This window comes from Pholcus phalangioides, unplaced genomic scaffold (assembly GCF_987345545.1).
Source record: "Pholcus phalangioides strain wild (caught in Gottingen) unplaced genomic scaffold, Ppha-v1.0 ptg000015l_1, whole genome shotgun sequence".
NCBI classification, from domain to species: domain Eukaryota; kingdom Metazoa; phylum Arthropoda; class Arachnida; order Araneae; family Pholcidae; genus Pholcus; species Pholcus phalangioides.
The window spans coordinates 14,241,657-14,254,522 of NW_028301608.1; the positions used below are offsets into that span (position 1 = coordinate 14,241,657).

Sequence of the window (12,866 nt, forward strand, 5' to 3'; positions counted from 1 at the left end):
CTCAGTGATGATTGCTCCATATAACCTTTGAACCTCCCCCCTAATGGGGGCTGAATTTTGGAAAATCCATTCTCAGTGAATCTCTACATTACAATACAAAAATACTGACCAAAGTAATACGACCCCCCACCCCCACTGAACCCCTTTAGCGGTCGAATTTCAAAAAACCCCTCTCATAGTCATGATACGAAACTTCTAATCAAATTTCATGATGAACTTCAGCGGTTTTAGATCGGCGACCCTCCCATTTCTCTATGAAACCCCTTTTCTCTATGGACCCCCTTTTTTGACTCCCTTAGGGGTAGAATTTAGAAAAACCTCCTTCTTCATCCTCTTCTATCAAAGAAGATAAAGATGGATATATGATATATAGTTGAAGTAGATTCTCTCAACATGGTTCGTAAGCGATTTGTAATGTAACACGAAATATATGATGGACTATAGTTGGGACTTTATAATACAACTATGGTCCAAAATTTAATTTTTTAAAAATCCATATTTGAACTACATATATAAGGAACAAAAAAAATGTTTAATATTAATGCTTAATCTTTCTACAGGAAATATCAGTAAAAAAAATGAACAGCTTGAATACAGAAGTTATGATGATTAATGCAGAAAATAGCGTTATTTTGGACCATTGTGTGAAATTACGGTACAGAGTCTGAGTATTTATTTTTAAAATCGTCGTTATAAAATTATAAATAAAATTAAAAATATAGGTGTATACTAAAATTAACACTTTACTCCACAGTAAATTAATTATATTTTTTTCACCTTTCAGGGCTTCAGGAGCTACGAATGCCGGAGTACCAGACGTGTCGGACAGGAATGCGTCCACTCCCTCGAACTGATTACACACACCGAAGTCAGAAATCTGAAAGGGAACTGCATCAATTGTCAACGAGCAAATCGCAATGACCAACTATTATCAAAAATCGATAGCACAAAGAATGCGAAAAATCACTCAGATACGACATTTTCCGTACGAGCACTCACGAGGAAAAATTGCGTTTAAATCCAATTTGCGAACATACATCGTAATTACGGATAAGAGCCCATGAAATGGTCCTTTAAATTGCGACATCAGGAAAACCGCTCGTCATTATTCCGGATGAAAGAACACAGACAGTGAAATATCTCAACATAATTTTCATACCCTTTCTATTTGTCCAATCAAATTTCATGAATTCAGAAAACATCCCTACTTCGTAACTATACAACATAAAGGTTTGACATCCGTTCTCGGGCACCAATTAAAATAAGTGCACAGAGATGGGTGCATATCACTGCATAAAAACATTGCTTAACACGGAAAATTTCACTTTTTAAATCCATATCGCGAAACTTGTTAAACCGGTTCTACAGCGCTAACCCCGCTCCGAGAAGCTCAAAACCGGTTTTTCAGGTATGACAAGTGATTTTGACGTGAAAAACCGGTTTTTACGCGGTTTGGGACGGCCTAGCACCGTGGGTGAGGAACTGGCTTTATAAATCGTCATTTTGAGTGAAATTATAGTGGATACTTCACTTTTGGTGACTTTTCATTGAGACAATAACAAATAAATCATCCAAATTGGCACCGAAATTCGTCAAAGAATGGGTTAAATGTATGGATAATGTATATTCGTTTATTATCTAATAGTTTTCATTGCGTGATGAGTACACTACCTCGCCAAAAAAACAAAATTCACACACTCTGTCATTTAGTTGGATCGCTTTTATTACGAATTAAACACGCATTCACCGTGGCATTAGTTTTTGAGTTTGTGCAATACCTCAAAATTTATGTTTAGGTACAACTGCTTTAATGCTCGGCCACGATCCTTAATGGTTCTAGAGAGAGCCGAATATGATTCCTCAGACTCCTTCCTACTTAATTCCTTAAGCTTTCCATTGGATTTAGGTGGCGATAATCACACATCCCGTATGATGAATGACTCCTGCTCTTTATATCAATTTTTCCTAGTGTCAGATAAATGTAGTATTATTGTATCGTCATTCTGGAACACGCCATCTTCTTTTTTCGAGAGAAGAAAATGTCTATTGAGAGATGGAGTGATCACGGTCTGAAGTATGCTAAAATACTCAGCATATTTCACTTCATTGGTGATTACAATCCAGAAAAAAAAAAGCCCAAGATCACAACACCTTCTCTAAAGGGTTGCAAGGGCAATAGAATATGTAATTTTATCATTTTATTTGACCAGCTAGTGTATACCAGTGTTCTTCAACATTTTTTACGACGGTAGACCGGTGAAAGTGTTTGAACAATTTCATGGACCAACAAAAATGGGAGAAATAATTGGACCGACAAGAAATAAAAATGAGCATCATAAATAATTTGTAGAAATAATTATATATTAAAAAATAATATTTTATAGTAATAATAATATAAAATAATAATTGGAGAAATAATTTGAGAGCCGCTGAGAAAAATAAATAAATGTGAGAAATAATTTGCAGACCGGCAAAAAATAAATACAGAGATGGAAGAAATGATTTTGCGGACCAGGAAAAATAATTAGAAATTATTTATGGCCGGCAAAAATATATGAAACAAAATAAATGTGGGAAATGATTTATGGGCGCTGGGCGGGGGAAAAAATAAATGTGGGGGAAACAATTTGAAAACCAGCAAAAAACGAATGGTAGAAATAATTTGGGGACCAGAAAAAAAAAAAAATAAATAGAAACAAATAGGAAAAATAATTTACGGACCGGAAAAACATAAATGAACGGGACAAATAATATGCGAATATGCGGACAGTTCAAAAATAAATTCCATAAATAGGAAAAATGATTTGTAAACCGGCAAAAAATAAATACAGTGAATAGGACGAATAATTTGCGGATCAGAAAGAATAACTAGAAATAATTTATGACCGCCAAATAATTACACATAAACTGGAGAAACAGTTCTGACATTCCGACGCGTCTAACGCATAAATAAAAACCAACATATATGTACCCATTTATCAAATCTAAAATTATTCAGCGGCTTTATGGATTTGACGAAATGTTGCGCCGACCGGCGGCTGAAGAGAGAGAGAGAAAGACTGTTGTGTGTACCGTTTGATTAAATGCTTTTTTATTAGCTAAAAAAAATTAAAATAAATTAATGCTCAGAATTTTAAAGAATGGATATTATTTAAATTGAAAGAAATGCTAAAAAAAAAAAATTGAGACAGACCTGAATCCTTTGTCGGTTACTCAAAAGCAAATTGGATGGCTTGATATCGCGGTGAATTATTTTTTGGAAATGCACTGCAAAGAAAACAACAACAATCAAGAAAAATTGTAATTACGATAATTAGCTGTTTACCAAGAAAAAAAAAACACACACACACACACCAAAGAACTAAAGTAATTTCGCAACGTGAGACGGACTTATCTCACACAATTCAATTACAAATATACGCGCAGAAATAATTAAAATAACTATCAATTATCATGCAACTCCCATTAATAAGCTTGAGACTACCTCACGTAAAGTTGTTCCAAATTATTGCTAATTTCAACGAAAAAAAAAACAAAAAAACAATATATTTAATGAGTTTTTTCACAATATATACTTTTTCAGAAGAAAAATTCGAGTTTTAGCGCAAGGTGTCCCGTAAATTCGTAAATAGTTAAAAAATTCAAAAAAATTGAAGGAATTGGTATATTTGTAAATATGGTTTGCGGGAAGTTATTCTCACGGGGGAAGAAGAGTGTGTTCAGAAAAAAAAATTTAAATTATTGTTGATAGAGAGCGCTGCAAGAAAACCAATCAAATTTCGAGACCCGAGAACCTTTCTTCAATCTCTTCCGAGTCTGAAACGCTCGTAAAACTTCAGCCGGTGATTCGTGGCTGTGATGAAACAACTTCACTAATAATGTTTTATCTATTAATATCAATGCTATGGTAAATGTGATATACAAGACAATCGTGCGATTATATATATAATATCCAGTTATTATGCATACTTACCAATCGTCCTTCTAAGTTTGCTAAATTTATCGCTTTTACCGGAGATTATGCATAATAACCGCAAGTGTCCTTGGTAAATTCGATAAATACCCGAAATTTAATGTCTTTATCTGTGATTATTCATAGCAGCTCCAGTGAAATTGGTGAGTTTGATTAAAAAAAAACTCCAAATGAGTCTTGTATGTGTGATGAATGTAGTCGGTCCCAATATAATAACAATTTTTACTGTCGTACCCCGATATAATGATACAATACAGGCATGACTTATCTCATGCATAGTATACCATAAAGTACGAATTATCGTGTTTTTTAACAACGACGCTTGGGTACAATGCATAATCACCGATAAAAGTGATTAATCTAGGGAAATTTATGATATTTACCAATGACTTTTGGACACTACGAGTAATAGCCAATAAAAGTAATAAATTTCGGAAAATTTATCAAACTTGCCAAAAATTTTCGACGATTATGCATAATAACTGGTTGTTAAATATAATAATCGGATTTATCCCATTTATCGCGTAACATACACATGATAATGAAAATCTAATGTGGAAAAACGCAGGGGACTGGGAAAATTCAGATATGAGCTGTTAATCGCACATTCTGCATTTCATAGGACTGAGATTTATCCAAGGACTGAGTATTTCCAATGATTCCCTTTCGTGTAGGGAGAAATATACACACCCTCTATTGAGAAATATTTAAACTATTTTTTTTCCTGTACCGAAAAAAATCCCTCTTCGTTAGAATATTTATTTTTTGGCAAACCACATTCAAATATACCTAATACTTCAATTGTTATGAATTTTAAACCATTTGTGAGGTTTATGGGACACCCTGTAAATGTGAATAGGATTCGCTGAAAAGAAAACATAGAGGTATGTTTTTCAAAAACGAGGTCTGTGGGAGGAACCACGCAAACACGGGAAAAACAAAGCAGAACAAAACCGGATAACAAAGGCTGTAGACACATGAAAAGGAAAACGAATAAAAAGTCTGTATGTGTCTATAGACTTTGTTCTTTGTTATCCGTTTCCTTTTTTTTTCTGAAAACAAACCGTTAAGATCCGGGACTAAGATTTCCAGTATTTCTGCTATCCATGATGTACTTACTAGTGTGTAAGGGTAATCTCAGAGAGTACGCCTCAGGGAAATCGATAAATATCGCTACAAACGAGGATACATCAGCTAATTCGATGCTTTAAATTCTTTACATACCCTATAAATTTTGTTTTTTTCGGATCCCCTAAAATGGCGCAACTTCCGCTCCATTGCTTTTGGCGACTCGGTGCTAAAAATCCACGATTTGCATATTTGCTGTCTCGAAAACGACACCCCCGAGAAAAATATTGCTGGAAACATTTTTTATCCCCATGTTACTCGGGGATGTTCTTTGCCAGTAAATGTGTTTCGACGTCAAATTTTATGAAGCATTTTCTCATCGAAATTTGTATTTACGCCATAAATAAAGGTTCTCTAATGATTTTGAAAATCCGTGTCGACGCGAGAGAAATTCCTACTTACACTCGTGATTGGATAGGTGTTTGTTATTTGGGTACTAAAATTGGTTATCTTCCCCCAATGAGACGACCTTCGTTAAGAAATTACTTTGGATTTTCCGCCGGCGAAATTTTCTAAATTGTTTGACAAAAGAGAGTGAGAATTGATAGTCGATTTTATGACGAATGCGGACCACGTCAAATCAGTTAATGTTTGCGGAGAGAGCAATGTATCTTCATTCTTTTGACACGTTTCTCTGGGACAATTACTGGATTGCGTTCTGGACTGCGTTTTCCATAATATTTCGAGACCAAAGAAAAATTTTCAAATATTTTTTAAACAACGATACATTTCAGCTAATTTCTGCAATTAATATTTACTTAATAATTAAAGCAGGAATAAATACCACGCACATATTTACTCTTGTTAATGAATAAAAGTGTGTATGGTTTATCTTGTAAATATGATGTTACTAATACAAATACAAATACAAATACAACGCCACAACAGGCAAAATGCCCAACGAGGTGGCTGAGAAAAAGATGTCCATAAAAATATGGATGTCATATAATTCAAAAATACAGCAACCCAATTAAAAATTCAATTAACAAAAATTGTAAACAATATATACACATGATAAAATATTATACAATGCCCATAAAGAATAGTTATGGTTGTCTTATTCTAAGTATGGATAGCTTCTCGATTACCCCAACATGTTTATCGTATTTCTTTTTAAACGTGTCAATTGCGTTACAAATAACTACCTCCGAGGGTAATACTAATACTTAACAGCACATGCACCGCATAAAAATGACAAGCGCCTCAATCCTTGTCCGACTGTTTTCTAGTGTCGGATTTGATTGGATAGTTTGTATCACGTGATCAATGACGTCTGATTAAGGATTTCCTCTCTAGTTTTGGCTGTTCTTCGTAGTTATGGCGATTTTATTTGTATTTTTGACATTATCAGCCAATCAGAATCAGGCTACTGTGACGTTATAGAAACATCACCGTATGTGTAAAGCCTGCCACCTCCTGCTGTTACGTTTAGCAACTTATCGCCAAACACCAGCGTCTATTAATGATTTCGCTTTTATTTTTCATTACGTCTCGTTTGCTCACACGATAATATTACAATGATATAATTTAACAATACTATAATACTTAACGATCATAATAATAATGATATATATTATATAATAATAATTATATTGACATGCAATAAATACAGTGGCTTGCCGAAACACAATTTCTATGTTTGGTTTTCTAATGAATCTACACTGCTCAAAACAATTAGGGGAGCAAGCAAAAAAGTGAAGAGAGTGCGAGACAGCCACGTATTGGCATATAATGGATAGTACACGCGTATCAATGCGCAATACAGAAAAAAGACGTAAAAAAATTTGGAATTAAGCTTTAATTCTTTGAAAATATGGAAAAAACGTGAAAAGATGATTTAGGACAACAATTTGGTTACATGTAAACGATAAAAAAAAAGTACTGTTTAGACATGATGCATGAGTTTTAATAGGGCGTGTGGTCTCCTCGAACAGCTAAGACTGCTGCACACCTGTTTGCCATGGATGCGATGAGGTTATCGATCAGACTTTGGGGAATACTGTTCCACTCCTCAAGAAGTGCAATCTGCAAGTCTCGGACAGTAACAGGCGGCCTTGGTCGCGCAGCAATGCGTCGTCCAAGGGATTCAGGTCAGGAGAGCACGCTGGCCATTCCATACGCTGTATTGTTTCAGCTTCAAGCATGTTCTCCACCAGACGAGCTCTATGCGGTCGGACATTATCATCCTGGAAAACAAAGGAATCTTCAATGGCTCCAGCGTAAGGGATGACATGAGGTCGCAGTATCTCGTCTGCATACTTTAGGGCCGTCAAAGTGCCATTCCGAATGATATGCAGGTCCGTACGTCCGCCTATGCTGATTCCACCCCATACCATCCAACCAGCTCGTCTGTATTGTGACCTTTCACGAACGAATGCGGGGTTATTTCGAGTGCCCCTGTCCCTCCATACCAGAACACGTCGGGTGTCACACTCCAGACTGAATCGGGACTCGTCTGTAAACAGCACTTGGCTCCAATCATGTTGCTCCCAATCTCGATGTTCAGCAGCCCATCTTCTTCGGGCCGCACGGTGGCGTGGGGTCAACGGAATGCAGACCATTGGCCTACGTGCATAGAGCCCTCCCTCATGAAGCCGATTACGTACTGTTTGGCTGGACACCCTTCGTCCTGTTGCCAAGAGCAACCGTCTTTGCAGCTGCGTAGCATTCTCTGTTCTGTTTCGACGGGCTGTTAACCGTACATACCGGTCATCAGTTGCTGTAGTGGCGGCGTGGCCGACCTTGGCCTGGTCGACGTCTAACATTTCCTGTTTCTTGGAATCGATTCAACAGCCTTGCAACAACACTTCTAGCGACTCCAACAGCGTCCGCGACACTACGTTGTGTTTGCCCGGATTCCAGTCTGCCTATAACACGCCATGCCATGGATTCCGGTAAATCTCGTTGTTGAGACATCCTCAAGTCACCTTGTCTCAAAAAAAAAAAAAAATACTGCGCAATCGAATTTCACAGTTACGGCAGTAAAACAGACGTTTCTGCAACATCCCGATTTCTGCCCTTATCTCCTTTTTCTGGTTTTTGACGTCATGAACTTTGATTTGCATATGAAGTTTTCTTCTTCCGTTTCCTGCTAGGCTTTAAATTATGGATGATTCATTTTATGTTACTTATCGGTATACATCTTTGCGTAATTTTGTTAAAACCATGTGCTCCCCTAATTGTTTTGAGCAGTGTATTAGCATTATGAATCAATAAATGATAGCAGGGCCCAGCTTCGCTGGGCGCTCACTTCGCGAGCCGTTACTATTGTCAACTTGATGCAACTGAATCACATTTTGCTTAAATCAGAAAAAAAATGAAAACATTTTTTAGTGATTCAATAAACGATAACTTATTATACGGGGGTGGCCCCCCATTCCCCTGTATCGCCAAGTTCGCTGTTTGGGAACACCCCCCCCCATTCCCGTGCATCTGACAATTTCTGGTGAATTATAATATAATAAATCATATTTATCCCGTGCAACGGTTAAAAGAAAAAAATTTAATGTAATAAGAAATTAAACTTTTCAAACGAAGATGTTAGAAAAAAAATTGGGTGGGTACGACGGGATTCGAACTCATAACCTTCGTTTCAAGCGTCCCGTGAACTGCCCACTGCATCGGTCCTGGTTGCCGAACTAAAGTTAAATTTAGAATATCCATTATTAAATGTCGCTAGGAAATATGGTGGCGCCAAATGGATCAAAAGTTACGGTAGCCTCGCGGTCTACTGTGACGTTTCTATGACGTCACAGTTGCTTGAAAAAAAAAATAGCGCCAAAGCCACATGCAAAAGGTTACAAGGAAGAAAATCCTGATTTTACGTCTATGATCACGCACGTCCAATCAAATCCGACACTAGAACAGAGTCGGACAAGGATTGAGGCGCTTTTTAAAAAACGTCTCCGAGGAACTTCTATTGAATTGGTGCGTGTTGGAATGTGCTTCCTGACGTGAAATTCGTTTCTGAGAAACGTCTGTTCGGTGTTAACTAGAAGTGCTTCCGTATTTCTTTCGAGCTCAAAAGCAAACTACTCGGTTGGTTATTTTGCATGTGTGCATTTTTATGTTGTAGGGAGTAAATTCTCTCTGTGGGGAGAATTTTTTTGAATAGGAAAGATCTCTCTCAGCTCGCATTCGCTCCTTCAAGTTAAAAAAAACCACAGAAAATAACTTCAGCTGACCACCACCCTGCCGTCAGGGTGATGGTCCACCCTCATCATGATGCCCACGTGACCGCATAGTGCATGCTTTTCCAACTGGTGTTCCAGTTGGGAAAAGCACTATCCAGTGAAAGCTTTTTAGGTGATTTATTTATGATCAAACGCTACGAAACCCTTAAAACTACCGGAACCCGGAAAGCCTTCAAGGAAGAGAACTTTCTTGTTATTGACACTCGGAAAGATGTTCCTTATTTTCAATTTTAACGAAACAATGCCTCTAAAAAAATCAGACCACTCTTGGGTGACTAAATTACTTGAAAACAGTAACGTTAAGTCTTAAACTATTGGCGTGTCTTTCCATATCGAGAGAGCCGCACTCGAAGATGCAAATGCTTCAAACAATACTGATGATCAATGAAAATTAGGATGGCTGATAAATCGCGGATACGTCTCATCGAATAGTTTTTCGCGTGAAACGAGTTTCAGATTTATCTGACTATCTACAAGCATAAGTTATTTCTCCATTACCTGGATAAAATCACTTTCCCATACTTACTTATTGCCGAGATATAAGTTATTATTTTCTAGTTTCACTGAAGATAATCACATAATTATCACGTGGCAATTGAAAACAAATTATATATTGTGAGCCTCAAGTTACGAGTGTCTAGACTTGATTGATCCACGTTACGAGGAAACATATTAGCTAGAAACGCTTCTGCTTGCGAACATATCGACTACGAGCTTGAAGCGTATGTGGAGAAGCCCGTCTGACGTACACGAGAAAGCCCGGAGTTTTGAGTAAATTGAAGTCGACAGCGACTATAAACTGTATTTGTCTTGCAAAATGCTTTTATTTTGCATAAAATACGGTAAAACCACTTTTTTGTCGACATCAGGGACAAAAGCATTTCATTCGTAAAAGAGGGTTGACCATTAAAAAAATGGTTCCTTTTGAAAATAAAGTTAAAATTATCGTTATATCGAGAGGCACCATTATCATACAAATACAAATACAACGCCACAACAGGCAAAATGCCCAACGAGGTGGCTGATAAAAAGATGCCCATAAAAATATGGTTGTCATATGTTTCAAAAATACAGCAACCCAATTAAAAATGCAATTAACACAAATTACAAACAATATATACACATGATAAAATATTATACGATGCCCATAAAGATTACTTATGGTTGTCTTATTCTAAGAATGGATAGCTTCTCGATTTACCCCAACATGTTTATCGTATTTCTTTTTAAACGTGTCAATTGTGTTACAATTTACTACCTCCGGGGGTAAGCTATTCCATTTATTAACAACCCTATTGGAGAAAAATTCCCTGCGACACCATAACCTTGCATTGTCCCTCACCAATCGATACTGGTGTCCCCTTGTAAAAGCAGTCGATTGGCGGTGTACTAAAAGTTCATGGTCCATCCTATCCATCCCATTGAAAATTTTGAACACTTCGATCATATCTCCTCGACACCTGCGTTCATCCAATGTAAACATATTCAAAAAATGAAGTCTTTCTTCATAACTTAAGCCCTGTGTGCCAATAAGGACACGCGTAGCTCTTCTCTGCACCCCTTCAACCAAGTCTATGTCCCTCTGTAGGTATGGTCTCCAAAACCTTACAGCATACTCCAGTCCAGGACGAACTAAGCCTCGAAAAAGAGGAAGAATGACTTTAGGAGAACGCGAAGAGACCTTTTTGAAAATGAGACCAAGCATTCTATTCGATTTTTTGACAACCGCTGAACAATGTTCAGAAAACTTAAGTCGCTCGTCAATGAGAATTCCCAAATCGGTGACTCTAGTTGCATCCGGGATAGTGACACCATTCAACTCGTAAGAGAACCGTGGGTTGTTCGAACCAAAATGAGCGACCATGCACTTATCTACGCTAAACGTCATGCTCCATTCATTTGCCCATGCTGCAATCTTGTTTAAGTTGGTCTGGAGCAACTCCCTATCGCTTTCATTCCCGATTACCCCCATTAGCTTCACATCATCTGCGAATTTGCTAGTAATTCCATCGATACCCTGATCGAGTTTATCGATAAAAAGTGAAAAAAGTATGGGGCCAAGGACACTTCCCTGAGGAACTCCACTTGTGACGTCTGTCCAACCAGAGAATTCCCCGTTCACCATAACTCGTTGCGACCTATCTCTTAACCACGATTCTATCCAATTCAGCAAGTTGCCCCCTATTCCAATCTCGTGTAAACGCTTCAAGAGTTTGCCATGTTGGACCCGATCGAATGCCTTCTGGAAATCAAGGTAAACAACGTCGACATTTTTGCTCTTACCCAAAGCCTTAGTCACGTAATCATAGAAGCAAAGGAGGTGAGTTACACATGACTTCCCCTTCCTGAACCCATGCTGATTATCCGACAATACATTATTCTCGTCTATCCACTTCACAAACTGCCTTTTGATGATAATTTCCAAAATTTTCGAGAGGGAGCTCGTCAAACTCACTGGACGATAATTAGACACCACTTCTCTACTACCCTTCTTAAATATCGGAACAACGTTAGCCAGTTTCCAATCTCTCGGGACGATACCCTCAGCAACACTACTCCTGTATATCTGTGCGACTGGCCCCAACAATTCATTAGCACCTTCCCTGAGAACCCTGGGATAGATATCATCTGGTCCTGGTGCTTTGCTTGCACATACATTTCTTAGAAGATTTAGGACCTCCACGTCTTCCACTTGAATATCGTTGAGCGTTTTATTACCCCATGCAACACCCGTATATCGAATATCATTATCTCCATTAAAAACCGACGCGAAAAAGTCATTGAAAGCACTACACATGCCTACATTGCTCTCTACTTTTGAGCCTCCTATCGAGAGGGGGCCAACTGTCCCCTTACATCCATTATTGACGTATCGAAAAAATGATTTTGGGTCAGAGCCAATGTTATCTGCCAACCTAGATTCAACTTGCTTTTTACTATCCCTTATCGCTTTCTTCAACAGTCTTCTTTTATCAGTAAACAATGATAGGTCACCTCGTCCACTTTTATACTCTCTGAATGCTCTTTTCTTTTCAAGATAAAGGTTCCGCACGCTATCCGTGAACCATAGAGGGTGTGATGTACAAACACGCTTTTTTCGAACAAAGGGTATGACGTCGTGCAAAACAGAGGACAGCTTCGTACTAAATTCTTCCCATTGACTTACCACCCCTACTGATTCCAACCGGTCTTTGAAAACTTCCGCTAACCTTCTTCGCAAAACATCAAAGTTAGTTCTCCGAAAACAAGGAACCAATCTTTTGTTAACAACCTTACCCGAGGAAAAGTTACAGTGAAATCTGACGATACGATGATCACTGGAAGAAAACTCTTCCCCCACCGAAACATGTTCAACTAGATCCTCAGAACTAGTAAGAACTAAATCCAAAATAGCAGTACCCCTAGTGGCTTCTGATACATGCTGATACAAGATCATCACGTGTCATCAAATTTATGTTGTTATCTTTTCTATAAATCGGCCTCGTTAGTATAATCAAAAAATGCGTTTTTATGCATTTATTCGACGCGAAAAATTGTAATTTATTAGTTGATCAATAAAATTCATTTGAATG

The 12,866-nt window shown here is 37.7% G+C and overlaps 1 protein-coding gene across 1 annotated transcript in view; it reads right to left on the bottom strand.

The window, feature by feature from the left end:
- Window positions 1-12,866, bottom strand: part of LOC149075497 (calcium/calmodulin-dependent protein kinase kinase 1-like) — a 113,815-nt gene that overhangs the window by 11,475 nt on the left and 89,474 nt on the right. The window contains exons 10-11 of the mRNA XM_089242863.1: window positions 3,194-3,267; window positions 778-877 (exon numbers count right to left, since the gene is read on the bottom strand). Coding sequence (XP_089098989.1) covers window positions 778-877; window positions 3,194-3,267 — 174 coding nt within the window. The remainder of the gene's footprint in view (window positions 1-777; window positions 878-3,193; window positions 3,268-12,866) is intronic.